We start from the raw sequence: 27,526 nt of genomic DNA on the forward strand, positions 1-27,526 counted from the left end.
TAACCTCCCCAAACATTTATTTCACTTCATAAAGTTTGATTTTCAATGAAAATGAAATGTGTTATCTAATGTTCTTTAGAAATACTTAGCTATGGAATGCAGTTTTTAGCAATGTCCTTTTAAAGTGAAATTCAATTATAAAACTGTACTTTAATTCACTTATTTTCAGTATGCCAGTTCAGAATATCTGCATTTCCAGGACTTTTGTTGCAGTTATATATTTTAAAATTAAAGATTAAAGACTTGATTTTATCCTAGAAAATTCATGGCTTCTGCGTTGGTGCATCACAAAATGGCACATTATCTAGAAGAAGGTCTTTCCTGGGGACCAGTTCTGAAAGAAAAACAAAAAGGGAATAATTAACATCCTTAAAATTAAAAATAAATACACTCATTTGCCCTAAAATTTACAATAAAATATGGACTTTTAGGCAAATCTTCCAGAGATATTTTGTTTCAGTTAACTCCTAGGGTGGGGTCTTTTGATTTTAAATGTAGACAGTAGGATTCTCATTTCAGACCATATAAAAACATGTATGATCAACTTAACCCTTTATCACTTAATTATTAAATATAACTAATTAAATACCTGAACAGAATTCAACTAAAGCACATTATCAACCACCTGATTACAGTATACTGATAGTTAAAACCATTAATTGGAAAATGTTTTTATGCTACTTACTACAAAAGCAAGACTGCTTTCTCAATTTAAAGGTTCCAAATTTTACAGAACAGTGGTTCTCAACTAGGAGTGTTGTGAGTGGCCACACCAACTGAAGAATGCTACTGGAAGTTAGGGGCCGGAGCCAGGGACGTGCGGGATCGTCTGGCGCTGTGATGAACACTCCCGGTCATAATGTTACTGGTGCCCCACTGAGAAATATGAGCAACAACAAATACTGATTTCTAGGTAAGACATGTACTGGAATCAACTGAGGTAAAGCTCTTAAGATACAAAATTTTGAAGAGATATATGATTTCTCCTTTTTAACTCCAAAAAAGCTGAAGTCAGGTGAATTGTCAAGTTCAAAAAATGTGCACACCACATTCTATGAACTAACTTGCCTAAACTCCTCAAACACATCGTGAGCATGAAAGATGAAGAACGACTGAGGAACTCCTCCAGATTAAGAAAGACGAAAAAAACATAATGACTACCTGCCATTTGTGTGATTCTCAACTGGGTAGTAGAGCAGAGGAAGATTTTCTTTCCTGCTGCTATAAAGTGCAGTTAGGAGAAATGGAAAAATCTGAATAACTGAACTGTATCCATGTTAATATCTTGATTTTGATAGTTATATCGTGGTTACATTTTTTAAAAAGTCCTTGTAAATTTAGGAAGCACATAATAAATCACAGGTGGTAAACACAAGGCCCTCAGGTCGAACCCAGCCCTCCACCTTGTTTTATCCAGCCCAGGACCTTGTTTCTACCCAAGGCAGTACTGAGTGCTGGCTTAACTGTTAAGGAGTTGTTACATTTATACAGTCTTAAAATTACATTCGGCCCTTTGAAGGCAACCGCATGGCTGATGTGCCCCCGGTGAAAATGAGTTTAAAATATTTTTAAGAAATATACCCTAAAGTATTTCTCCAGTTCTAAATCCAAGTGGGCTACCATAATTTTTTTTTAAGAGCCTTAGCAAGAAAAGAGGCATTATCCTCAAGAAAGTTCAGGCCCAGGCTGGTGTGGTTCAGTGGACTGAGTGCTGGTCTGCAAACCAAAGGGTCACTGGTTCGATTCCCAGTCTCAGGCACATACCTGGGTTGCGGGCTAGGTTCCCAGTAGGGGGTGCTGAATGAGAGGCAACCACACATTGATGTTTCTCTCCCTCTCCTTCCCCCTCCCTTCTCCTCTCCAAAAATAAATAAATAAAATCTTAAAAAAAAAAAGGAAAAAGAAAGTTCAGCAAAAAAATGAGAAAGGATGGTGAAGCAAATGTGGTAAAATGTCAGCCTTTCTGGAATCTGGGTAAAGGAAATTCCCATATGCTTCAACTTTTCTTGCATCTTTTCTATAAATTTGAATTCAATTTAGAGGGAAATTAGAAATTCTCACTTATTTAAAAATAACTCATCTGACTAAAAATAATGCTCTTATTACCAAGATGGTAAATCTGGTTTACTAAAATAAAAATCAGTTAAATAAGTATTATTTAACCATTGTTTAAATCTCAACTGCTTGACCAAATCTTTAGAATTTGCACCAGATTATAGTTTAGGTTTTAACTTATTAACAAAGGCAGTACATTGTTCCATTCAACAAACATATATGTGCTTATTTTATGCTGGGCATTCCATGAAAAAATGAAGGTATAGAGGTGAATATAATAGTCTCTTCAATAGAACGTGGTGAGTATATTTCATAATACATGTTATACATTAAAAGATGCTAAGAAAATAGGTCTTAGAAGTCCTTATCCTAAGAAAAAAATGTAACTTTGTATAGGTCCTAAAACTACACTTTTTGTGGTCATCATTTCATAATATATACAAATATAGAATCAGTATATTGTACGCCTGAAACTAAAATAACATTATATGACAATTTGAACTCTCAGCTTCAGAGAGTTCATAGTCTAGTGGAAAAGACAGATTAACCAAAAGTCCAACAAATGATAGTTTAAATGAGTAAGAGATTTAATTTTCTCATATATCAAGAAATATAGAGTAGGTAGTCCTAGGCTACCAAAGATACTCAGTGCAGTAAGGACCCAGGCTCCTCTCTTCCTGTTCTGCCCCGCTTCATGCATGGTTTTTCCCTTCATTGTTGCTATCACAGCACATCTGCATTCCAGACAGGAAGGGAGAAGGACAAAGTGCAAAAGGAGAGTGATAGGTTGGCCTATGCCCTTTAAACAGGAAAACAATAGTCTTTTTGGAAGTAACGTCTAATACACAGCTGCTTACAATGACCAGAAATGTGTCACATTGTCTGCAAAATCACTTTTTTTTGCTTGGCACACTGCACCTTGAACACAGTATTTCAGCTGGTAAAAAAGAATGAACACTGGAGAGGCACAAGCAACCCACCATTTTAAAGCTACACATGGACATATGCCCTTCTTCCCATCTATAGAACATATTCATTTACTACCTGACCCCTCTGGTCTCACTCATCCAGATTCTAATCAAGGATCTCGGGATGATGTGCTTGCTTTTCCATTAGGTCCAGCTGTGGCAACAAGGTAGCTACCTATTAGACCATAGTAGAGAATAGGATCCAGCGATAACAACCTGGAATGGGAAACACACAGCAAATCCTAAAACCTGGTGGGCAGGAAAAGCAAGGGCTCACTTTTGGCAAAGCAATAAATTCTCTAGTCAGCCAATATGGCAGCTGCTAACTGTGTTTTCTGGGAGAGTCAAAGATCCTCTATTGCCCACTGTCCTTCACAGCTCCTGGTTCTGCCCTCTGGGGGTTCCTCCTTACCTGGAGGTAGGGATATTGGGGAAGATGCCCTTTTGTGAGTCTCTGAAGCTTTCAGAGTGCACTTCCTGTCGATATGTGTTCAGGGGCACAAGGCCGGCCCTGAGAGTTGAAGAACGATAGCCAGGCTTGGGGTATCTTGGCAATACAATTCATTCAAAAACTTTATAAGCTTTAGATATGTTTTTTTCTCAGTCATTGTCATGTACAAGTAGCCAGAGGCAAACATCTTGACACATACTTTCTAAGCATGAAGATGTTCATCCTTTGGTAATGGCTTCTGTTCTGCACATCCCCTAACCCTTAGCTAATGGACACTTCTTCTTCTTCTTTAATTGATTTGAGAGAAAGAGAAAGAGAGGAAGAGAGAGATTTGTTGTGCCACGTATTAATGCGTTCATTGGTTGATTCTTGTATGGGCCCTGATCGAAGGATGAACCTGCAACCTTGGCGTATCAGGACGACATTCGAACCCACTGAGCTACCCAGTCAGAGCTAATGGACACTTCTTCCTTTTCCTTTTTATTGTTATACTGTTACAGTTGTCCCAATTTTTCCCTTTTTGCCCTCCTCCTCCCAGCCCCCTAAGTGAACCTAATGGACGCTTGAAGTAATGAAAAACCATAGGCTCAAGCGAGTAGGTACGTCCTATATCTGATCTTTGTGTGGCAAACAAGAGGGCTTGGGCCATCGATCTTATTTCATGTTTGAGCTCAGAAGCCCCCTTCTTGTGTTGGCGTTAGTTTTAGTGGATAGGAGCAATTGACATTTTCAACCCTGCAAAGCTCTATCTAAATCAGGGATTTTCAACCTTTTTCATCTCACAGAACACATAAAGTAATTACTAAAAGTCTGCAGCACAACAAAAAATATATTTTTTGCCAATCTGACAAAATACATAGGTATAATTTTGACTCATTCACACCAGACAGCTATGGTTGTGTTGGCTGTTGTCAGTTTTTTATTTGACAATCTAAGAGAAAAGAGCTCAGTGTCCCTGACCACATAGTCAAGTTTTGCATGTTTAAAAAATTCTTGCTGCACACCAGTTGAAAATCACTGCTATAAATTATAGGAGTCTCAATCAGACTTCAGAATGTGGACAGAAGAGTTCCGCTTGGCAAAGGAGTACTTCCTTCTATCTTTGCTTTGCAGCCCAACTAGCTTAATCTGCCTTCATCCTCTTTTTCAATATTTTGCTGAAAGCAGGAAGAAATAATCAGTGCACACTGACATTTTGATTATTTCCCCTATTGCAGTAATCTCAGCCAGTACTTGGTCTGTGTTCCAAGAAACAGTGGGAGGCACCTACCTTACATTTCACCACACATGACAAGAGCCATCAGCTTAAAGCTTGTAATGGTCAGGCTCATGATAATCATACCGCGTTCCCCCATCCTTGCCTTCAATTCAACTAAATGAATATTTTAGGTTGTGTGATTTTCAGTACTTCATCTGTGGAAACAACTTCTATTGTTCTTATTTAAAAGTAACAGAAGCTGATTCTGGCTGATGATATAGAGAAGGCATTTAGTAATGGGTATTTGGTCTAACACGTGGAATTGTTGTAAGAGCTTAAAAATTAGGCAGACTTGCAGATAAGCTGCTAGGAACAATGTCCAAAGCCATGCCACAGAACTGGACTGATGATAAAAACCACTGCTGACTATGGGGCACTAGAAGAAACTGCCACCTTTTCTACCCCCATGGAGCATAAGATGCTACATTTCAGATGCTCCTTTTGACATCTGCTCCTGCCACCACACCAGGGCCATACTGTATCAGTCACTTGACTCTGCAACCACTGATGCTATTCCTACCAGCAAAACAGATTCTGTGCTAAGCCCCTTTTTCTCAAGTGCATTTCTGAATATGGATGAGTGTGTTATACCGTACGCAGCCCATGCTTGAGCTGCACAGGAAACTGAGGAACTGACTTTTCTAGATTCTATCCTGGGGATTTAGAACTACTCCCTGAAAAAAAGCAAGGACATTCAAAGAGTGGTAAATAATCAGAAAACCTGTCAGATTTCACTACTCCATCCCTTCATAAATTTCACCTTATTAGGTAATCTTTGGAATCAAAAGATACAGTTGAATTTTTCTGTATTCGTTAATTGCTAACACTTTAATTAGGCCAAATATATCAGTTAAATTTACATGCAATACATTATTTTTCACCATAAGTTTGTTTTATAATTATAAAACCCCGACTCTGCTCTACATATTATATATTAAAGTACCATAATAATATTAGTTTATTAAGTTGCCAGATCTTGATAAAGAACTACATTAAGATCATGGTTTATTTCCTATACTTTAAGCCCCTGACAAACTATCTACTATGGCCATATTAAATGTATTGTTAAAAAGTAATTCCTACTTGGCCATAAAAAAGCAAAAAAAATCTTACCATTTGAGAAAGCATGAATGGACCTATAGGGTATTATGCTAAGTGAAATAAGTCATTCAGAGAAAGACAAGTACCATATGATTTCACTAACTGTGAAATATAAAGAATAAAATTAATGAACACACGAAACAGAAGGAGACTCCTCATGGATACAGTGAACAAACTGATGGCTGCCACAGAGGAGGGGCGTTAGGGGACTGGGTGAAAAAGGTGAAGGGGTTAAGTACAAATTGGTGGTTACAAAAAAGTTACAGGATGTAAAGTGCAGCACAGGGAATATAGTCAATAATGTCATAATAACTGTGTGTGGGGCCAGGGGGTACTTTAAATATTGGGACATCGCTCTGTGAAGTACATGATTGTCTAACCACTACGCTGCACACCTGCAACTAATATAAAATAATACTGAACATAAACTGCACTTTGAAAATAAAGTTTAAAGGGTAATTTCTTAAAATAAAAAGGCTCAAACTCAATTATGGCCCTAAATCAAAATTTAGGTCAAGATTTTTAATAAATAAATAAATAAATAAATAAATAAATAAATAAAAATAAGCATGAAGGAACATTTCCAAACTCATTTTACGTGGCCAGTGTTGTCCTGATACCAAAACCAGGCAAGTACACTACTACGAAAGAAAATTGCAAGGAACAGGTATAAATGACCCATGAACATGGACAACAGGATGGGGACTGACTGTGGGGGGTGGGGCAGGGGACAGTGATGGGGGAAAATTGGGACAACTATAATAGAATTAAAAGAGTTTTTTTAATCATAAAAAATAAGTGAATGCAGAAAGTGTATTTAAAAAATTATAGGTCATTTGATATCCCTGATGACCATAGATGCAAATATCCTCAACAAAATATTAGCAAACTAAATGCAACAATACACTAAAAGAAACATTACACCATAATCAAGTGGGGTTTATTCCAGGGATTCAAGGATGGTTCAACATCCACAAATTAATCAATGTGATACACCACATTAACAAAATGAAGGATAAAAATCATAGGATCAGCCCTGGCTGGTGTAGCTCAGTGGATTGAGCTTGGGCTGCTAACCAAAGGGTCACCAGTTCAATCCCCAGTCAGGACACATGCCTGGGTTGCAGGCTAGGTCCCCGGTACTAGGCATGCAAGAGGCAACCACATACTGATATTTTTCTCTTTCTCTTCCCCTCTCTCTAAAAATGAATAAATAAAAATCTTTAAAAAAAAACTCATAGGATCAATTTGATAGATGTAGAAAGAACACTGGACAAAATTTAAACTCATTTATGATAAAAACTCTCAACAAAGTGGGTATAAAAGAAATGTACCTCAACATAAGAAAGGCCATATATGACAAGCCCAAGCTAACATTATCCTCAATGGTGAGAAACTGAAAGCTTTTCCTTAAAGACCAGAAACAAGGCAAGATGTTCATTCTTATTGCTTCTATTCAACATAGTACTGGGACTCCTAGCCAGAGCAATTAGGCAAGAAAAAAAGAACTAAAAGTCATCCAAATCAGGACAGGAGAAGTAAAACTGTCTCTATTTGTAGATGACATGACATCATTCATAGAAAGCTCTAGAGACTCCACCAAAAAAAACTGTTAAAACTAATAAATAAATTCAATAAAGTTACAGGGTAAAAAATCAATATATAAAAATCAGTTGTGTTGCTATACACTAATAATAACCAACTAGAGAAATTAAGACAATGATCTCATTTACAACTTCATCAAAGAGAATAAAATACCTTGGAATAAATTTAACCAAGGAGGTGAAAGACTGGTATGTTGAAAGCTCTAAGACATTAATAAAAGAAACTGAAGATGATACAAATAAATTAAAAGATATTCAGTGCTCATGGAATGCAAGAAGTAATATTGTTAAAAGTTCAATACTATCCAAAGCAAGCTATAAATTCAATGCAACCACTACCAAAATCTCAACAGCATTTTTAACAGAAATAGAACAAACAATCTAAAAATTTGTATGGAACAACCAAAGACCCCAAATAACCAAAGAAACCTTAAAAAAGAAGAACAAAGCCAGAGATATCACACTTCTTTATTTGAAACTATATTACAAAGTTGTATCAACCAGAAGCGTACAAAACAGACACATAGATCAATGGAACAGAATGGAGGGCCTCCGAATAAATCTATATATATGGTCAATTAATACATGACAAAGCAGCCAAGAATATACAATTGGGAAATGATAGTCTCTTCAATAAATACTTTAGAAAACTGAACAGCCACATGCAGAAGAATGAAAATAGATGCCATGTGCCCTGACTGGGAATTGAACCAGTGACCCTTTAGTTTGAAGGCCGGCACTCAATCCACTGAGCCACACCAGCCAGGGCCCATTTATATCTTAATAGAAAGAATAAGGCCATTATTAGAGCCATATAGCATTATATACTAATACATAAAAGAATCAAAATTTTCCATCCTGTGTGAAAATTAAATTACACAGAAAAAACAAAAAGTAAAAAGAAATTTAAACCAATACTGTCCTATTTAAAACCAGGTATCTGAAACATAGATATAAGATTTAATTATTTAAAATAACTTAAATTTTTATTCACATAATAGAAATAACCTTTACTTGTGATCCCCTGTATAAAATGTTGGCTATACACTACAGAGCTCTAAGGAAGAGCTCTAAAGCTAATAACTACAAATTTTTAATTTAAAATTAACTATGTTTACTATACTTATAAATATAACTCAGATCTAATAATTTCTGATAAATCCTCATAAACTAAAAATAACTTTAAAAGCCATATAGGACTGACATACATCACTAGGTATCATGATTTATTATAAGGCATTATGATATGTGATACAAGAACAGGAAAACAAATTAATTGAAGAGATTATAAAGCCAGAAACAGATGTAAACACATATACAGTTACTGGCTTCTAGGACAAAGGTGACCCCGCACCGCAGTAGGAAAAGAGTGCTGTTTTCAGTGAATGCCCGGTCAACTGACTGTTTACATGTAAGACGTAAATCCTGACCCCTCTCTCACACCACATATAAAAATCAACTCTAGTTGACATAAACAACCAAATGGGAAGATCCAACAATAAAGCTTTTGGAAGAAAGCATGCGTAGGAAAATCTCTTCAGGACCTTGCTTTAATACTTCTTAAACAGGACTCAAAAGTACAACAGGTCCTGAAATAATGCCATTTTGTTCAACCTCATATCAATGTAATAGTGATAAGATGCCTTAGGAGCTTAACTCTTGTTTATATCAATTAGCCTACAGAAAACTGGTTTCATTATATGTCACTTCACTAAAGTTGCAAAACATACTGGCACCGTTTAAGACTTACTATACTAAACACAAAGAAGAAAAATGGATACACTGGGCTACATTAAAATTAAGAACTTCTCATCAAAGGTAAAAATGAAAAAGGAAGCCATGAAGTAGAAGATTCTTGTCATTCATATATCCAGCAATGAATGTGTATTCAGAACATATAAAGAATTCTTTGAAAGCAATAGTGAAAAGGTAGATAATTGCTAAGAAAAATGGGCCAAAGGTTTGAATAGCCACTTCATAAAATACCTGGCCACTAAACAATTGAAAAGGTGCTAATACTTCATTAGTAACTAGAGAAATGCAAATTAAAGACACAATGTGATACCATTAGACAACCACCAAAAAGACTAGAATGAAAGAGACACGCAGTACCCAGTGCTGGGGAGGATAAAGCAACTAGAGCTCTCGGACACCACCGTTGGAAGTGTAACCATTTTGGAGAACTGATTAGCAGTATCTACTTAAAGCTAAATAAACACACAGTCCTTTTGACCTGGAAAATTCACTGCTTTATACATATTCCCAAGAAAATGCATTATATATGTATGTGTATGTAGATATATATACATGCACATACACATATTTTTTAAACCAAAACTCACATAGAAGAATATTCAAAGAATCATTATTTATCATAGTTCAAAATTAGGAACCCAAACAAACAACAGAAGAATAAATGAACTTTGGTATACTCAAACAGTATTCATAGAAATGTTGCTATGTACAACAATATAGATGATTTTCACAAATGTAATGTTGAGAGAAAGAAGCCAGACAAAATAGTAATCCTGTATGGTGCCGTTTATATAAAGTTAAAACACTTGATTAAGTTAAAAATTGACAGTGTTAGAAGTCAGGACAGTGGTTATACTTGTGGGGAGGGAGTGTGTGGCAGGGACATAAGGCCATGAGAGGGCTTTTGGGGTACTGGTAGTATTATATCACAGAGCTTGATGCAGATGTTGGTTACATGAATATTTCACTTTATGAAAATTCACTGGGATATAGGTACAAACTGGACACTTTTCTGTTTGCATGTTATACTTCAATCATTTACTTTAAAGGGGAAAAAAAGCCCTTCAAAATTGTCAGTGTCACCTTTTTGTTGTTATTGTTGTCTCCAAAGAAACTTTAGGGAATAAAAACAAAATACAATGTGAAATGAGATTCTGCCGAAGCCCCATCAGGAGCCTTGAGGTATAATGAAGGATCCTCTACTGTATTTTTATTTTCTATAATCCCAATTTTGATGAATTAAAATACCTCTAATCACAGAATAAAAAGTAAAGAAACAGACTTAGTCCAGGTAGGTGATAAATGATACTAGAAATGCTAATAACTTTAAATAAACATAATAAAATAGCCATACTATCCTTGTAATTATAGTTTTATAAATATAACCAGTAGTTAAGATTAAAAAGAAAAGTTAAAAAAGAAAAAGAATAAAATATGGTAAAACAAAGTTTCATAATTCAGCATTTTTAAATGCTTGCCTTACAAATGTATACAATATACATATACCACATTGTCTGGCAAAATCAAGCTGTTTTACTGATCAGCATTAAAAACACTGTTAATTGCTCAATATTTTAAAACACTGCAATCAGAAAATAGTTTTCTTTAACTTTACTTACTCAGTGTATCGTGATCTGTGTGAATGCCTTGTATAACACATGTTCTGAGTACCAATTCCACATCGGAACCTATTTTTATTAGCTGTTAAGAAAACCAAAACCAAAGAATAAATCCTTTGAATGTTTTTTCAATGGTTCATATGAATGTACTATTTTTGAAAAGAAATTGTTTATTACAATTTCTTTTTTTAGGTAATACTGCCTTTAACTTTTTTTTTTACTTTTTCTAATCATTGCAAGTGTACAGAAAGCTCAGATAGGTGTATACTTTTAACTTTCCCAAAACGGACTTAGAACAGTTTTTTTGTATATATACTTTACAGTGTGTTTAAATAGTTTTGTTTTGGCAGTATGTGAATATTTCTTGGACAGAGATGGATGTTCTGAGAACTAGAAAGTGTTGTATTAGGAGGCACAAGACTTGGATTCCAACTCTGGTTCTGTCATTAAGTGTATGGCCTTGGGTTAATAACTACTCTGAACTTCAGACCTCATCATCTGCAAAATGAAGACCTGGACTGGAACAGAAATTCTCAATGGTGTAGGCACCTTGAGGGGCTTTGAGACTCTTTCAGGGGACCCATGATGTCAAAATTATTTTCATAATACTAGAGCCTTCTGCACTGTTTGAGTTGTGAGAAGTAGAGCTTCTCTATGAAATACCTTTTGAACTTGAATAAACCACTGACAGGCAGGCAAACTACGATTATTCAGACTTGAGTATTTGGGAGACTTTCTCTTCAAAATGAGTGAAGTGAGGCAGGAAGTGAACAGGGGCCTGATGATACAGTCTCCCAGGTCATGGTAGATAAGGACTTTTAGATTCTGCTCTGGGTGGGATGGGGTATCATTAGGGTTGTGAGCAGAGGAGAGATAGAGTATGTCTTTTTTAGAAAGGCTCAGTCTGCCTTTAAAAGTACTGAGAACGGCCTGCAGGATGTTAGAGCAAAAGAAGGGAGATCCAGCAGGAAGCTGTTGAAACAATGCAGTGAGGTATGATGGTGACTTGAACCAGAAGATGATGGGGAGGATGAGAAGTGGTTGAATTCTGGATATATTTTGAAGGTTAAACCAACAGGACCTGCTGCCAGATTCAATGTGTGAGAGAAGGAAAGCAGACAAGAAAGAGACACCTAGGTTTTTGGTCTGAGCGTCAAAAGGAGGGAGCTGCCACTCATCAACATGGAGAAGGCTGTAGGAGAGCAAAGCTGCCCAGCCTGACAGACCTGAGAAGGGGATTAGCAGGGTAGAGAGAGGGGGAAGAAATAAAAGATCTCCCCACCCACTGGAGGTGCATAAACTGAGTGGAGTCCTAGGTCTAAGGCTGGGAACAAGGTCAGAAGGGGAACACGGGATTAGGGGAGACCAGAGGGAGTGGACAGGAGGTGGTATGTATACATCCTGGAGCATCCCCCTCCAGCCGCCAAAATATACACATATATCCATTGGTCTATATATCCAGTAGGTCTAATAGGAACAGAGTTTCACACTGCAACTAATCTTTAAGGAAATTTATCACTTGTTGGCATACAGTATCAAAGAATATTCACCATTATTTGAAAAGACTATTATATATCTTTCCAACTACTTAGTTGTGTGAGGCTCAATTTTCTTCAAATACTTCAACCTAAAAAACATACTGAATGAGGAAGCAGATACAATTTAGCTGACTTCTAAGCCAGACATGAAAGAGATTTGCAAAAATGTAAAGCATGTTACTCTTGTCACTAAATTATTTTGAAAATATAGTTAATTTTTCATAAACAATGTATTTTTAACATGTAATAAGCTTTTTGTTTTAAATGATTTAATCAATATGTATTTTTAAAATTTCTCAGTTTTAAATTCTAATATGGTAAATACTGATAGGTATGACATAAAAACAGCACTTTTTAGGGTCCTCAATTTTTAAGAATATAAAGGGGTTTTGAGAACAAAAAGTTTGAGGACCACTGGTCTATGTCTTCTTAACTTCTGTATAAATAAAAATTACCATATATATCCCTGTTTGCCCTTTCATATGCTTAAGAGAAATCTTTCCCTTTTTTCTTCATCTTATAGGGATAGAAATACTTGAGCTATCTCATTTTATATCATTAGCTTGATTATTATAGATATTTACTACTTCAGAAGTGCCATTTTAAAAATATAAATGCATATTTATCAAACTTTTTTAAGATGTGGACATTTTATTAAATATCCAAAAAGTTCTCTAATTTGTACCATCCTTTTTATCAAACTAATTCTAGGAATCATAACTACTCCTGCAAATAATTTTCCATTTCTCATTTTCTTCGTATGGGTCTTTCCCCCCTATTTTATACAAGGTTAGCTACTGGAATACTCGGGAAGTTCAAGACTGAGACAATGTATATATGCAACATGATTTTATACAGAAAATAAATCATTGTGCATTTTTTTCAATGAATATGTATTGGGAGTACTAGGGAATTCACAGACTAATATCAGTAGACTGTCTTCAACTAGAACAAGTGACTAAAATGCAAACATAGAAGGCAAACCAAGAGTAGGTCATAAACTGTGGCTGGTTAATTCCACTGCCAACATAGGAATTAAAAAAAAAAATATGTCTAGTTGAGCTCAATGGGGAGATGTTCCCTCTGTAGCTCCGAGTTACTACAGCACACATTCTCCTTACTTTCAGTCACTTGCCTTAAGTGAAGACAGCATTTCTGTGCTGTCTAGGATGATTCAGTTGCTCTTGTTTTGACCATGGCAGCATCCATGTTCTTTTCACCACACAACTTGCCATCTTATAGATACAAGCAGATGAACCAGAGGAGGAGAGCCATACTGAATAAGTGAAGGTTATCTATACTTGTTCTAACACTCAGGGTTTTTATATCAAATAATACTTCTATTTTCATCATTTCCTCTAATTGCCAAGAAAATTTATGAGTTTTATTGTAATTGAAAAGATTACTATACCTCTTCTATTTTCTTAGGAGAAGTTTCACTTTTATTATTTTTGAATTCTTCATTTATCTTTCTTCTGGCTGCTACAGAAAGAAAAATACATACACAATTATTTGCTTTTCTAATTTATAATTCCTGTCCCAATAATTTATATGTTATTCATTATGAATGGCTAGTTCTGCAGTAGAGGAAATAGTTTTGCCCCATGTAAAACAAAGTATACAAATAAGAAATAGATTAAAGAAGTGGACAGACTGGCAAACTTGTACTTAAACCTAATATAAACATTCAGCACTCTAATACTTTTGTTTCCTGCTTTTTACTTCCAACCTCATTTATGTATGCCTATCTGTTAGATTCTAATAAATCCAGTGTTTTGTTCCTATAAATCTAAGAATTTAAATTAAAATTTTTAAGATGGCAAAACCCAACATATATAAGCACATTAAATAACACATACATACACAAATTAAAATAAAGTTATAGCAGCCTCAGGGCCTTGGCCGACAGGCAAAGTGAGTGACAAATAAAACTGTTGTTTATATGCACCATCGAGACTGTGGCATCATTGCAGCAGCATAATCTGACAAACTGCCTTATTGTATTGCTGTGAGCATTTAATGGAATAACCCATGTAAAGTCGTTAGTAAATATGCAATGTCAGCTGTTCTTATAATTATTTCATTTTAAAACTTTTAAAATAGCAAAAATATGCTCTTTTGATGGAGAATAGTCATAAAACCTTCCTTCTATGCTTCATAATTGCAATATGTAAGGTGGTTAGGAGTCTGGGCTTTGGAGTCAGATTGCACAGACTGAATCCTAGCTCTCACTCTTACTAAGCACAATGTAGGGCAATTCCTTTCACATTTTTGTTAGTTTCTAATCTGAAAAAATAGAAATTATAAAAGCAACTACATCACTAGGCTGTTAGAAGAATGAAATGAAGAATTTGTACAAAGTGCAATATAAGGCATATACTTTAATATTCAAGAAATTACTTTCAGTGAACTCGAAAAACTTGAATTCCTGGGGACAGTGGGGACACTTTACCTAGGTTAAAGAGGTTTAGAAATACATGAGGACTGGAACTGAACCTGACCAACACAGAACCTAAGCTTCACATTTCTGACTTTCAGATAAGATAGAAACCACATAAAATAGTGAAATACTGAATTTGGAACTATTTGGGATAGATCCAGTATTATTTTTCATAGCGGCTGTCACTTCTAGAATGATACAAGGTATTAACAATGTGGTAGTATCAGGTCCTAGAGAGTGTGAAAATTTGATTATAAAATAGAGAAGTGACTTTAATTTTCTTTAAGTATATACTCCTCAAAAAGTGTAATGTCAACTAATCTTCATAATACAAAACAACATTAGAGAAGAGGTAGTGAAGGGCATTCCCTAAGATGAGTCTTGACTGTATACAAGGTCTCTTGGATATGCTAGCAGCCATCTGAAGAATGGACTTATTCCAAAGGGAAAAAAATTAAGTTACCTTTTAATGCTCTGGTATCATTTTTAAAAACTTGTTGTCTGGTCCTGTGCAATGTTTTAAAGAGTTGTAAAACCTATCAAGAAAAACAGAACTCAGACCTCAAAAGAAAAAAGTCACATTTTACATAATTACAAGATTTAAATAATATTTCTTTTCTGTTTGTTTCTTAGACTATTTTTCAAAGTAGCTGATGAAAACCAGGGTTTGTCAAAATACCTTTCCATTAATTATATATCCTTAAATTAAAAAAAAATAACTTTATTTACAAAAATAATACAAAATTCTTTGAAACAAAACAATTCAAAGATAATTAAAAAGTTAATAATCTCCCTGCCAAAACCAGTCTGCTAAGATAAACAACTTTACCAGTCTGGTATGTATTGTTACCATTTTTCTTAACATGGTGAGGCCTTCATCTGTTCTTAAAGTGAGACACACGTATATACAAAGTCATGATCTTACTACATCTTAAGAGAGCCCAGAACAAAGATATTTCAGGAAATTTTGGCAAGTTAAATTGTGATTTCTCAAAAGATAAGTAAAATGCTGAGATTTTTTAGTATTCTACGACTGTGCTAAAAAATGGAGAGAAAAGAGCCTGGCACTTTGGTAAGAGACAGACAGTGGCTGAGGCTACCTAACATTTCTCAAATCCAAAAAGGTCCTCAGTATTACTTCCCCAATATTGCTTTTCCTCCTGTCTTCTCAATGTCAGTTATGGAAGACACAGAATTTCTCAAGCCAAAAATCTCAAGGTCAACTTTAAATATACCTTACTCTTCATGTGGAAATGTTAGGATGTCTAATTTTTTGGTATATCCACCATATCCCCAAACTATTTAAGATCAGATGCTCCCCACCTCTTCCCTAGACAACTCACAGAGATTTGTCACCCTGCCACCCTTCTCTCCTTTCCTGCAGTCAGTTTATCACACAGTAATATCTAACATTTACTGAGATTATCCTGTGTGCTAGGCACTATTTTAAATATGCTAGAAAACCTATTACTTTAAAGGTAGACACCAAAACAGAAACAGGAAATGAGGGGCAGAAAACATAAAAATAAAACAAAACAAAACAAAAAACAAATAACTACAATTAACTCGTAAGTTATTGCAAACATGGAATAACAACAACAACAAAGTTAAATTAAAAAGGAACATTCAAAAACTCCCAAAAGCTCTTGCATACCAAATGAATGAGAGCAAAGATTAAGTAAAGTAAAACTGCCCAGAAAGTAGAATAAAAATTGAGAGAGAAATTGAGGAGAGAACAGATAAGAAAATTAAGGGAGTGGCCTAGATGGCTCAAACAACAGGGAACAGAGAAAACAGAAATTAAAATGGGGATAAATCAAGAAAAGTCCACCAAGTAAGCTACATGAGTTCCCAGATTGAAAGGGCTCCACCAAGTGCCCAACACAAAACCCATACCACTTCTCATCATAAGTTCAGCACAATGCTAACAAAAAGAAAAATCTGAGAGAAAAAACAGTTCACATACAAATGGTAAAAAATCAGAATGGCACCTGACTTCTAAATAGCATCACTGTGAGGAGACAATAGCATAACATCTGCAAGTTTTGAAAAGAAAATGTCCAGCTTAGAATATCATACATAGCCAAATTATTGGGTATTGTACAAGGGCAAATAGACATTTTCAGAAATGCAAATTCTCTTATATGCTGTATACCATTTCTTGGAACACTACATGGGTTCCACCAAATATGCTCCACCAAAACAAGGGATGAACCACAGAAGAAAAAGGCATGGGAATCAGGAAGACAGGTGATCCAACACCAGAGAGGCACAGATGATGGTCAAGGACAAATACAGGTCAGCATTTGTGCAACCAGCCAAAAAAGCAACTAGTCTGGACTATAGGAAAAGCCTGAACTGTTCCAGAAAAGATGTGACTAGGGAAAATATAAAACTGGTAGACTTTAGTTTTGTTCAGAGTTTGGGAATATATAGGAAACTAACTAATGATAAAAACAAGGCAGTTATTAATTTCAGAAAAATTAAGAATTACAAGCTAAAGCAATATAATTATATTTATATTAGAGAGCTCAGGTGTGGATAAGTTTTATATAGTCAAATTATACCAGAGACAAAACTGATTAACCATGGGAGGGAGGTGGGGAGGGCTAGGTGGGTGGGCTGGGAGTAAAAGATAGAAAACTATACTTGAACAATTAAAATAAAATTAAAAACAAATAAAAACTGATTAACAAACACTTGTATATTGAGATGAATAGGGTGTAAGGAGTAGCTTAGTCCTCAACCTCCATGGTTAAAAGTCAACCAATAATATCACCAAAGAGAAAATAAATTAACATCAGTTTAAGCATATTTAGAAACATAGAAGTAAATATCATAAGAAGAAGCTAAAATGATTAAAAATTCTCATCTCCGGGGAGTAGGAATTAGGACTATGTAGACAGAAGTAGACACCTACTGGTATTTGTGTAATGATATTTATTTTTTTCCTTTTTAATTCATTTGTATTTGTCACAATCTTTTTAAAGCAGAATGTGACTTGAGCATTACATTTCCATTCACAAAACTTGCCGAGTTACTTTTGAATGGCTTTATGACATGCCTAGGTTGGCTTATGATTTTGCTACTTTAAACAATACTTTTCTTTGGAATACAAGCCCTATAGATAATTACTTCCATCAAGTTGGTACAGCTTAGCATACTAATTTCTAGAGGCCATACGTGCTGTTGATAACTACAGGAGATGGAAGGTTTAAAAAGTAGATCCTAGGGGTTGAAGGTTGTTTTTAAACATGTACATCTCAGTATACTTCAGTGACAAAAAATTTGGTCTACTAAGGAATCCACTTGAGAGCTAAACACTTTAGACCACAAAGTTAACAAACATTAGATTACACATATCTCACCACAAACAACCTCATTCTGTTAAAAGAAGCCAATATGAAACTAGAAAAGAAAAACTAGCTCCGCTTTAGTGCCTGAAGTATCACAATATCATCCACTTAGAAGTAGAAAGAAACCTTTTCTTTAAGTACTGTCATACCATACAGATTTTTAGAATGTTAATTTAAAATAAAGGAAAAAGTCCTTGAAAATATATTACCAGAGGGAACAAAGGTAAAGTATTGAACACACATACAAGTTATTGTTCAAGTGAGCTTAGTCTACTTCCTCTGTGTGATGTGTCATCATTTCCTTTGAGGGCGGGTGGCATCTCTTTAGTTACACCAGCAATGCTGTCATCAGTAGTGGGGTCATCTTCATCAATACCTAGACCAAGTTTGATTATCCTGTATATCCTGTAAGCGTGTGTCTGGAGATCTTTCAGACTGAAGCCAGGCGACAGGAGCGCCATCTCATGGAGGATCACCAGGTCCTTCACTGACTTGTCATTCTTGTCAACCTCTGCCTTCTGCCTTAAGGTCTTGATGATGCAATGGTCTAGGTTTGTCTCCAGATATTTCTTTACTGCCATGTAACCCATTGTTGTTTCTCAGGGCTTTAGCCTGCATGATTCTTTCCATGTTTGCTGACCAGCCATAGGTGCTTGTGACAATGTAGCATGGAGATGTCACCAATCAGTTTAACATGATGACCTTTTCTACTTTTTTCTCCAAGATGTCCTTCATGATTTTTCAGAGGTTTTCAAACTTGTTTTTTTTACCTTTTCCTGTTGTTGGTTTTTCTCTTCTTCATCTTCTGAAGTGCCAAGCCCTCTTTGGTAACTGACACTAAAGTCTTCCCCTCAAATTCCTTCAGCTCCTGGACAGAGTACTCATCAATAGGCTCGGTCATATAAATAACTTCTGGGCCATGATTTCAAAGATGTTCCATGAAGGCCCGAGTTAGCTATCTGGTCCTTGGTCTCACCTGTGATGTAAAAGATGTGTTTCTGGTTCTCCCTCAACCATTCCATCACCAGAAGAAGATCATAGTCTATTAACAGCTCTGAAAGCTTCTGATTTTGAGTCTTCATGTATTCCAGGCCTAATATTTATAGAGAATTTCTCATAACACTTTTTGTAGTTTTCTTTATCTTCTGCCAGTTTAATAAAGAGTTCTAAGCATTTTTGACTGAATTCTTTCTGATAACTTTCAAAATTTTGCTTTGTTGCAATATCTCCTAGGAAATATTTAGAAAGAGATCCTCGGAATCCACCACACCTCTAATAAAATTCAGATATTCATGGATTAGCTCCTCAGTTATCCATGATGAAAACACTGCAAACATAGTGGGGGTTTTTATTTCTGTTTTTTAAAAATATATTTTATTGATTATGCTATTACAATTGTCTGATTTCCCCCTTCACTCACCTCCACCCTGCACACCCTCTCCCACCCACATCTCCCCTTTAGTTCATGTCCACGTGTCATAATTCTTTAGCTTCTACATTTCCCATACTATTCTTGCCCTCCCCCTATTTTCTACCTACCATCTATGCTACTTATTCTCCGTACCTTCCCCCCCCCCCCACTCTCTTGTTGCTAACCCTCCGTGTGATCTCCATTTCTGTGGTTCTGTTCCTGTTCTAGTTGTTTGCTTAGTTTCTTTTGGTCTTTGTTTTAGGTGTGGTTAATAATTGTGAGTTTGCTGTCATTTTACTATACATGTATTTTTTATCTTCTTTTTCTTAGATAAGTCCCTTTAGCATTTCATAAAATAAGGGCCTGGTGATGATGAACTCCTTTAACTTGACCTTATCTGAGAAGCACTTTATCTGCCCTTCCATTCTAAATGAAAGCTTGGCTGGATAGAGCAATCTGGGATGTAGGTCCTTGCTTTTCATGACTTGGAGTATTTCTTTCCAGCCCCTTCTTGCCTGGAAGGTCTCTTTTGAGAAATCAGCTGACAGTCTGGTGGGAACTCCTTTGTAGGTTACTATCCCCTTATCTCTTGCTGCTTTTAGGATTCTCTCCTTCATTTTTACCTTGGCTAATGTAATTATGATGTGCCTTGGTGTGTTCCTCCTTGGGTCCAACTTCTTTGGGACTCTCTGAGCTTCCTGGACTTCCTAGAAGTCCATTTCCTTTGCCAGAATGGGGAAGTTCTCCTTTATTATTTGTTCAAATAACTTTTCCATGTGTTGCTCTCCCTCTTCTCCTTCTGGTACCCCTATAATTCGGATGTTGGAACGTTTAAAGATGTCCTAGAGGTTCCTAAGCTTCTCCTCATTTTTTTGAATTCTTATTTCTTCATTCTTTTCTGTGTGGTTGTGTCTTTCTTCCTTCTGGTCCACTCCATTGATGTGAGACCCAGCTTACTTTCCATCACTATTGGTTCCCTGTGTATTTTTCTTCATTTCACTTATTGTAACCTGCATTTGTTCATCTAATTTGCGACCAAAATCAACCAATTCTGTGAGCATCCTGATCACCAGTGTTTTGAACTGTGCATCTGATAGGTTGGCTATCTCTTAGTCACTTAAAAGGATGGGTTCTGGGGCTTCTATTTGGTCTTCTGTTTGAGCCATCTTTCTCTTTTTTTGGTCTGGTCGCACCTATTAACATATTGAGGGGCAGAGCCTTAGGTGTTCACCAGGGCAGGGCACCCGTCGCTGGGTTGTGATGTATGTGGGGGCGGCTTGAGAGGGAACAATGGCGCTTGCTCCATTCCTGGGACTTCAGTCCCTTCTGCTGCTTCCCCTGAGCAAACTGGGCCCCTCTGGTGCTAATTCCCATGTGGGTGGGCTTGTGCACACTGTGGGACCCTCCAAGGACCTCTCCTGTGATGCTGGGTGTATCTCCGTGCGCCTCAACTCCCACAGGTGTCCTCAATCAGTGTCCCGAGGCTCTATTTCCCAGCGCTGAGATCCTGGGTTGCACACAGTGCCTTGCTTCACAATCGCTGCCTCACTGGGTCTGCTGGTTGCCACCCCTCGGCCAGGGTCTGCCAGCTGCCAGTTGCGCACACAGGGTTCACCCACTGCAGCCTTGTGTGCCTCAGATGACTTACTCGCCCCCAGATGCCTTATGTGCTGGTCCCAACGCTCTCTGCTTTTCACGCCGAGACCCATACATACCCTGCTGCCCAACTCTGCCCCTCCTACCGGTCTGGATGAATGGGTCAATTTCAACTCCTTGGTTGTCTGACTTCCATTCAGATCAATTTTCTATCAGTTCTGGTTGTTATTCTGTTTCTAAATTGTTGTCGTCCCTTTCTTGGTTGTGCGAGGAGGCAAAGTGCGCCCACCTATGCCTCCATCTTGGGCAGAATCTTCTTTCTGTTTTCAAATAGGTCAAAGGGAGCACATCTTGGGAAAAAAAGCACAGCTCCAAATTCCAATTGTCCTTTAACTGAAAAATGTTTCACTGCCAAGTGATCCTCATAGTCATTAGTCAAGCTTTTGTAGAATTCCCCATATTCTTTCTCAGTAATGTTGTCAGGATGTCTGATCCAAACTGTCTTTGGGTTGTTCAGCTCTACTTGATCACTGTACTTCTCCTTGATCTTCTTCTTCTTGTTGTCACCACCCTTCCTTTCTTCTTCCTCTTTGTCAGAACCAACATCTTCAGTTTCATGTTTGTCATTGAACTTCTTTTCTTTCTCTTACTTTTCTTCAGTTTCATCATCACTGACTTCTTCATCACATTCTTTCTCCACAAAAAGAGCAATGAGTAGTCAATAAATTGAGAATGTTTTTTTCACGATCTCCTTTATCTTTCCCTCCTCTGAGCACTCAGTAAGGTCTTCTTTCAGATGCAGGGTAACCTTTGTTCTATGACCCATGGGCTCCCTGCATCAGTCCAAACTGTGAACAATCCTCCTACAGAAGGCACCCATGCATACTGCTCATCATCATTGTGTCTGGTGATCACAGCCACTTTTTCAGCAGTCAACAGGCCAGTCTGACACCAAATTGAACAGAGAGATATCTGTACCAGACTGCAAAGCTTCCATGAACACTTTGGTCCCAGATTAAGCAATAGTACCATGGTTATTGATCACATTGGCCTTGGTCATTGCAATTTCAGTATCCACAATAGTGAGGATTTGGTCTTATTTGTTTGAAATGAGATTAAGGTGTTGCTCTTTCCCAGAGTCCAGTTTACTGGAATCTGTCAAGATTTCATATCTGATCTTGTCCAGAGCTTCTAATGAATTTGAAATAAGCTCCCTCAGAAAGATCTTTATTCAAGTAGAAAATATGGATGATCAGTGACATCAACTGGGCAACTTCCACCTGAAAGGCAAATGTCTCAACCTCCTCCTCCTCCACATCAGCTGCATGTGAGTCTGGGTTTCCTCAGGCATCTCAGCTAAGGGACTGTGCGGGCTCCGCAGTAATGCAGCACCAGCATGCAGAAGCAACTGGCCAAGATTTCTTAATCTTTACATACTTATCACCTGTATAAAAACTAAAAACTTTATTCAAAAAAAGAGGAAGGACACTATCAAAAAACAAAAGACATCCCACAGAATGGGAGAAAATATTTACAAATCATATATCTGATAAGGGGCTAGTTATTTTTGCTACTATACCTTCTAGGGCAAGGGTAACAAAGGAAAAAATAAACAAATGGGACTACATCAAACTACAAAGCTCCTGTACAGCAAAAGAAACCATCAACAAAATGAAAAGGGAACCCACCGTATGGGAGAACATTTTTGCCAATGAGGCATCTGATAAGGGGTTAATGTCCAAAATATATAAAGAACTTTACAACTCATCACCAGGAAGATAAATAATTCAATTGAAAAAATGGTCAAAGGACCTGAATAGACACTTCTTCAAACAGGACATACAGATGACCTTTTTTTTTTAATATGAGAAAAAGCTGAAGGTCACTAATCATCAGAGAGGTGCAAATTAAAACTACAATGAGGTATCACCTCATACCTGTCAGAATAGCTATCATCAATAAATAAACAGCAAGTGCTGGTGAGGATGTGGAAAGGGAACCTAGGGCATTGTTGGTGGGAATGCAGACTGATGCAGACACTGTGTAAAACAGTATAGAATTTCCTCAAAAAATTAAAAATGGAACTGCCTTTCGACCCAGCCATCCCACTTCTGGGAATATACTCTAAAATTCCCGAAACACCAATTCAAAAGAATATATGCACTGCTATGTTTATAGCAGTGTTATTTGCAATAGCCAAGATCTGGAAACAGCCCAAGTGCCCATCAGTAGATGAGTGGATAAAAAAAGCTGTGGTACATTTACACAGTGGACTACTACATGGCCCTAAAAAAATAAGGAAATCTAACTTTTTGCAATAACATGGATTGACCTGGAGATTATTATACTAAGTGGAATAAGCCAGTCAGAGAAAAACAAATACCATATGATCTCACTTATATGTGGAATCTAATGGACAAAACAGAAACAGGGGCAAGGATATATGGAACAGACTGACAGCTATCCAAAGGGGGGGAAGGGGCTGGATGAAAGGAAGTGAAGGGATTAGCCAAAGAACATACATGCATAACCCACAGACACTAACAACAGTGTAGTGATGGCCAGAGGAAAGGAGGGGCAGGGGCTGAGTGGAGGTGGGCAAAGGGGAGGAAAATGGGGACCTCTGTAATAGTGTTAACAATAAAAATAAAGTTAAAAAAAAGTTTTACAACTCAATAATAAAAAAATTAATAGGCAATGGATTTGACTTTTGTTTTTCTTAACCCCCCCTCTTTTTTTTTTTTTTTTGCCAAGGATTTGAATAGACATTTCTCCAAAGAAGAGAGATAAATGGCTATTAAGGCCATAAAAACATGCTCAACATAATTTTCCATTTGGGTAATACAAACTTAAATCTCAGTGACACTCTATTAGGAGGGCTATAGTAAAAAAGATAGTAAAAAACAAATGTTAGCGAAGATGTGGAAATACTGGAACTTATACATTGTTGGTAGGAATGTAAAATGGTGTAGCTGCTTCAGAAAACCATTTAGCAGTTGCTCAAAAAGTGAAAGAGTTATCACATGACCCAGCAATTCCATGCCTACGCATACATATCCAAGAAAAATGAAAACATGTATTCACACAAAAACTTATACATGAATGTCCATAGTAGTATTATTTGTAATAGTGCCAAAAAGTATAAACAACCCAAATGTTCATAAACTCATGAATGGGTAAATAAAATGTATATCCACATTGTTATGGTTTGACTTGTGTCCTCTCAACACATGTTGAAGTCCTAGTCCCTAGTACCTGAAATTGTGACCTTAGCTGCAAATAGGGTCTTTGCAGATATAATCACATTAAGATGAGGTATCATTACTACCCTGGAATTATCAGAGCTAATATCACCTTGGAGTTAATACACTTTTATTAAAAAGTAGAGTTAAGTCATAGATTGTCTTCTCATCCCCATTTACTTGTACTGATCGGACACATTTAGGCAGTGTATATAGAGAATGTATTCTTCAGTCAGATCAGTTTGAATCTGACTTGGGCACTTATTGTAAGCTTGGACAAGTTACTCAGACTTTTTGCCTTAATTTTTTTTTAATAATGAGGTAATTTTAAGGGTATATGGTATAATTTCTGTACTAGGTTTCACTGAAGATAGTCATTACTTACACCTTCCTTCTAAGCCAGGGTTATGTGCCCCTCCTGAGTATATCCCCAACACTGGGCACTTACTATGCTTATGTTAATTGTTTACTTGTGCCATACTTCCTCATAGGCTTCTTGGTTACCTTTACGTCCTCCGTGCTTAACATAGGTGCCTTCTACACATTGTAGGCCTGGCTAAAATGCTTTTTTGGAATGAATCCTTTCATTTGTATTCAAGTTTTCCAAACAACTTCTCATTTCAAGGACTTCCCATATGCTAATTCCTCTCTCTGGAATGGTCTTTTTCTTCCTTCTCCTAGCTAATTTCTAAACTTGAGGTCACAACCTAACTTTAACTTTTATTAGAGCTATTTTTTGGCATCCCTGCAGATAGGTTAAATCCCAATTATATGCACACAAATACACTGTATTTCCAACTCAAAGCGCTTAACACAATTTTAATTAAGTAACTGTTAAAAATCTCCTGACCTGCTAGACTTCTGTATGAAGGTAAAGGTGGCCTGTTTATCGTTGCATCCGCTATGCCTAGATAGTATAGGCTAAATGTTGGCTGTTAGGTATTACTAATAGCTATCATAGCCACTCCAGAAGTTTTCTGAATGAATAATCCTTTACAATTCTGTCTCTCTTGGTGCTGTGACATATATTACAACGTGCTGAGAGCAAGTTCAGCAGTACATGAGACACTGCTTAGCGGCTCCCTGTTACTGACAATAAGCATTGCTCTTACTCACTATATTCTAGCAGGCCATTTCCCCCTTTCTATGCCTGTGTTTGAGCCAGTGCCAGGGACAGATCCCAACCAGCCATGCTGATATTTAAGATTCAGAATGGCTCATCTCTAAGAATTACGCAAAGCCAGGAAAGTGCATCAGCTTGATGACAAATGGACCTGAGACCAGGTCCTCAGGAATGTGACTCTGGCAGGGCCATCGATTCTCAAGCTCATTCAGAGCGCTTGGGTCTCTGTTCTGTGTCGCTGTTATTTTTGGTAATGAACCTGCCAGGACTCGGTTTCCTTGGTTCCTAGACTTCTGTGTAGCTTCCAGTTATATGACTATACCTTTCACCTCTTTTGATGATGGTTGAAGAGCAGGGCTGCCTTTGGCGTCTCGTATACTCCCCAAGGATGGGAAATGGGTCCCTCAAATACTTGGTGGGGAGAAGAAACACGGGCAGAATTCAAGTCTTGCATCACAGAACACACTCGGTACCCCAGTGGACTAAGAACTAGAAGGCACTGGTGCCTCCCTCCCTCCTAGGCACCTGCACAAACCCTTGAATACTCTTCGGGGTTAGGCACCTGACGCGTCGGGGGCAACAGCCATATCCTCCGTGGAGGGCCTGAACCCCAGCTACAGGACTCCAGAAAACATTCATCAAGCTTTGCTCTTAACACCCACAGTCGACATCGCACCCAACACCTCCCCATGCCCTGTCACCTTGGCTGCCTGACTCATGTCTCTCCTCACCGCGGCGGCTACCTCTCCGGCGGTCTAGTCGCCCCGCCTCCAGCAACCAATCCCGGCTTGCGCGGCCAACTCCGTAACTACGCATCTTATGCACCGCAACCAATCAACACACAGCATCTCCTTTGTAGCCCCGCCTTTCGCGGAGATGGAGAGAGGGGAGTTTGGCGAACCAGAGCCGCCAGGATCCGGTAAAACCGCGAGAAGCCACGGAGGTCGATTACAGGCAGGAGGAGAACGGAAATCACCTGGACGCCATGTTAGTTAGGGGCTGAGTCACTTCCGGCTTTTCTGCTGCAACCCCTGGTGGCGAAGAGTGAATTGACATTTACAGGATGTCTTCAGCATCTTCAATATACATACCATTCATTACCTCCTGTTTCGGGTTACGGTTTATCTATTAAAGAACCCTTATTATAACGTTTTCCAGTTGCGACTGTCTTCTTGTAGAATTGCATAAGTGAGAGCCAAGTCATAACAACGGTAGCGGACTGACATCGATTGGAACGGTGACTCCCAAAAGTGCTCTGCGCACCTTCTCTCGTTTTATTTCCTTAGAAGGTGAGGATGAGTTACTTGCTTAAGGCCTCAGGGCTTGTAAATGGAATCCCTGTTCCTAACCTGAAAGCCTAGTCTTTAAACACCTAGCCTTACTTATTGGCTTTGTAGTCAAGCAGCCAGAAATGGTTTATAGATCACAAATAATCACAAAGCACTTATTTAAGTACATTTTAACTTATGACCTTGTAAGCATCAAGAAAAATCCCAACCTTGTCCCCACAGAATAATCTTTGTTTGCCTTTTGCATACCACACAGCCTTTCAGATAACTTGTAGATAAAACTTACTTTTTCTTAGAAATAAAGAGATTTTGACCAATGGGTCTCCAAGACCCTTTTCCTCCTCTGTGATTTATGTCATTTGAAAGTTATCACAAAAATAGCAAGATAAGTCTGCTTTGCTTTTTTAATACAATTTTTTATTTGTCAACACATTGGGCATTCTATATTATTTTATATTAATTTTAGGTGTTCAGGGCAGTAGTTAGTCATTTACATACTTTACCAAGTGCTCTTCCCAAGAGGTCTAGTACCCACATGGCACTGTACGTAGTTGTAACAATATTATTGACTATATTCTCTATGCTGTACTTTACATCCCCATGACAATTGTGAGTTGACTTTGCTTTTTTATAAAATATATTAGACTTGCAAAAGAGTGTTTAACACAATCAATTAAGCCAAAAATACTGCGTACTTTCTTTAATCCGGGAAACAATAAA

At 37.3% G+C, this 27,526-nt stretch overlaps 1 protein-coding gene and 1 pseudogene across 2 annotated transcripts; both read right to left on the minus strand.

The window, feature by feature from the left end:
- Window positions 1-26,472, minus strand: LYRM7 (LYR motif containing 7). Of its 2 annotated transcripts, XM_045829527.1 has the most exons (5): window positions 26,219-26,366; window positions 15,253-15,325; window positions 13,761-13,831; window positions 10,812-10,893; window positions 1-334 (listed from the first exon to the last, which is right to left on the minus strand). In XM_045829527.1, exons 1-5 carry the CDS (start codon window positions 26,234-26,236, stop codon window positions 264-266), a joined length of 315 nt encoding a protein of 104 aa, XP_045685483.1. In that variant the 5' UTR covers window positions 26,237-26,366; the 3' UTR covers window positions 1-263. The 2 variants fall into 2 exon arrangements, with proteins under 2 accessions (XP_045685483.1, XP_045685475.1); XM_045829519.1 differs by lacking the exon at window positions 15,253-15,325 and having other exon boundaries at window positions 26,219-26,472.
- LOC123807674 lies at window positions 18,394-22,503 on the minus strand (annotated as a pseudogene).
- Window positions 26,473-27,526: the final 1,054 nt, after the last annotated feature.

Source organism: Phyllostomus hastatus, unplaced genomic scaffold, assembly GCF_019186645.2.
Source record: "Phyllostomus hastatus isolate PE091 unplaced genomic scaffold, TTU_PhHast_1.1 phas_contig_150, whole genome shotgun sequence".
NCBI classification, from domain to species: Eukaryota; Metazoa; Chordata; class Mammalia; order Chiroptera; family Phyllostomidae; genus Phyllostomus; species Phyllostomus hastatus.

Bases quoted from the DNA above. Each gene is read 5' to 3' on its own strand.
- LYRM7 (XM_045829519.1), bottom strand. From the start codon at position 26,333: ATGCGTAGTTACGGAGTTGGCCGCGCAAGCCGGGATTGGTTGCTGGAG. The intron at 10,894-13,760 runs GTATAGTAATCT...TTTTCTTAACAG, and splicing joins CTCCTAAGAAAATAGAAGAG to CTAATAAAAATAGGTTCCGA. The intron at 335-10,811 runs GTAAGTAAAGTT...TTTTTCTTTCAG, and splicing joins CACAGATCACGATACACTGA to AACTGGTCCCCAGGAAAGAC.